The sequence below is a fragment of the Musca domestica genome, unplaced genomic scaffold, assembly GCF_030504385.1.
Source record: "Musca domestica strain aabys unplaced genomic scaffold, Musca_domestica.polishedcontigs.V.1.1 44, whole genome shotgun sequence".
NCBI classification, from domain to species: Eukaryota; Metazoa; Arthropoda; class Insecta; order Diptera; family Muscidae; genus Musca; species Musca domestica.
In genome coordinates, this window is record NW_026712334.1 from 6,076,101 (window position 1) to 6,078,681 (window position 2,581).

General features: G+C 34.9%; 1 protein-coding gene across 1 annotated transcript; it reads left to right on the top strand.

Moving 5' to 3' along the window:
* LOC101897265 (coiled-coil domain-containing protein 86) lies at nt 1–739 on the top strand. Its single transcript, XM_005176792.4, has 2 exons — nt 1–295; nt 354–739. Exons 1-2 carry the CDS (start codon nt 138–140, stop codon nt 643–645), a joined length of 450 nt encoding a protein of 149 aa, XP_005176849.1. The 5' UTR covers nt 1–137; the 3' UTR covers nt 646–739.
* Nucleotides 740–2,581: the final 1,842 nt, after the last annotated feature.

A 2,581-nucleotide genomic window follows, 5' to 3' on the forward strand; every position in this document is an offset into this window, starting at 1 on the left:
GACTTACCTATCCCTAGTCAAAATCAGACCAACGAAAACAATAACAATAACACGTGTAGAACAACACAAAAAATAAATTAAAGGAAGGAAACGTAACGTAGTTCTTTTATCAGCATTTCCAGACAACAATTATTAAAATGACGGAGGATACTAAAGACACACAAGTTAAAGGCGAAACACCTAAGGAATCCAATACCTCTGCCTCGAAATCTGTTAAGAAGGTCAAGAAACCAGAAAATGAAGTGCCTCGCGGCCAACCAAAATCGCACAGACCATGGAAAACACCGAAAACTAAGTAAGTCCATAAAGACAGGAAAATATCTTCATTAAAAGTATTGTTTTACATTTTACAGATTCTCAACAATACAAAAGAGCAAACCTCGTTTATCTTTCGAAAAGAAAATGGAACTACGAAATGAATTGCGTGCCATAAAAGAACGTTCGCGTGAAATCAAAGAAGCCAAAAAGGAGGCAGCTTTGGAAAAGAAACAACGACGTTTGGAAAATGCCGAACGCCGGTTGGCCAATGAAAGGAAGGCCGAAATTGTGCAGGTCATTAAAAATCCAGCTAAATTAAAACGTATGAAGAAGAAACAAATGCGTCTCATCGAGAAACGTGATTTGAGCCAGGTTAAAGTGGTGTAGTGATGCGTTTTGTGGATAGATATTAGTATTTTAAGTATATTTAGCTATATAAATTTATAACTTAACTTGAAATAAAAATAACTAATGAAATGTATATTTTTGTACTGAACTAAGTATTGCAAAGGAGTATGTGAAATCAAAATATTGAATATCTCAATTGAGCCACAAAACACAAAATGGAACTTCCTCGAATTCTGGAATTTCAGCTTGAAAGGTCTCATTTATCCCGTGGGGGATTCGAGCTGCCGACTAATTCACCGATGATTTTAAAACCCTCGGAGCCAGTCAAACTTTTTAGGAATGACATCGTTAAGGGGTGTTAATGCAATATCTCTCGTCTAAAATATTACTACTAAACGCCGTACATGCGATCTGGGCCTGTTCAGAATATGAAAAGCGTCTAGCCTAGAGAGTCTACCTAATGGAAATTAAAACTGAAGATTCTGGGACTGGAAATTTAGGATCGAATATTCAAGCAGATTTGAGAATATTTTAAATGACTCCGGTAGGCCAGACATTCGTAGGTCAAGCATGGTAAGGCTTTACTAAAATGAATGCAATGGGTGATTCCTGTTTAGTGTCCCTAGCTTCTTCGCAGACTTGCTAGAAGAATTTGATGCTCCATTTTGTATTGGTCCAGACGAAGCTCAATCATTTTTTTCAAAGTCCCCTTAACGGTAACGCGCGATTTGATCTGGTACAGAACAGCATGAAGGGACAATTTTTTACTACAATTACTGGTTTTCCCTTTATGATATGTATGTATAAAAATGCCAAAAATAAATATAGATAGAATTATTTTACATTTATTTAAAAACAAGTTCTGTTAAGTCCACTTAGAATTTTCCACAACACAGTGGTCACTATTATACATTGAAATTATAAGAAAATTTGAAGCAAATTTGGAAAAAGTGCTACATTTTCAGAAATAAACAAAGTTTTTTATTTACAAAAATGTATGCTATTTATACCCTACAACACTATGTGTTGGGGTTATTATAAGTTTGACTTGATTATGTAACACCTCGATCTAGCTTTGTATGTCCGTCCGTCCGCTTGTCCATGTTAATTTGTAATCACTCTACAGGTCGCAATTGTGGCCCGATCTTCACGTAATTTAGAATGGAGGTGGGGCTAGAGCCAGAATAGAAGCATATTGCTTTTAGTGATGATCGCATAATATTTAGGGGTTGAAATGGACCAAAAACAAAAAATTTCCTGATTTTGCAGTTGCTCTGCAGGTCGCAATTATAGACTAATCGAAGCGGAAGTTAGCATGGCTAGAGCTTAGGGCTTGGCTTCTGCCTTCCAATTTTGATGGTCATCGGGTAATATTCATTGGGTGATATAAACCATTACATTTGTGTTAAATAAAATTCAAAATTGCCATTAAACCGAGAATATTTTTAATCCCGAGGAAATCACAAATAGACGAAAAGTCAATTCTGACCGTTATGTAAATGCCGATAGTAAATATATCGGATATATATAGCGAAATATATACAATGTATATATACAAAGGAAGGGGATGTTAGCTAGAATGCTGATATCCCAAGAATGGCTGGACCGATTTTGACAAATTTTGTCAATTCAGAATGCCCTATTATCATAAAAGTATTAAAACTAAAAAAAATCACATAAAAAGATACCAATAATGATGTTAATATAGATTTTGTAGTATTTTGTGACATTTTTTATTTTTTTCATATTTTTTATCGCATGAGATTTTTTCAATCTGACTTAAAATATTGAAGTGTATATTTTGTAATATTTTTCACCTACAACACAGGTTGGGGCTATTATTTACAGATTGCATTTACCGTCCGATCCTCACGAAAATTATACCAAGGGTAGGGTTAGGCTCAGAAGGGCTAGGCCTATTGTTTTCATAGATGTCCGCAATATATTTCGGGGTTGAAATGGACTAACAACTAAA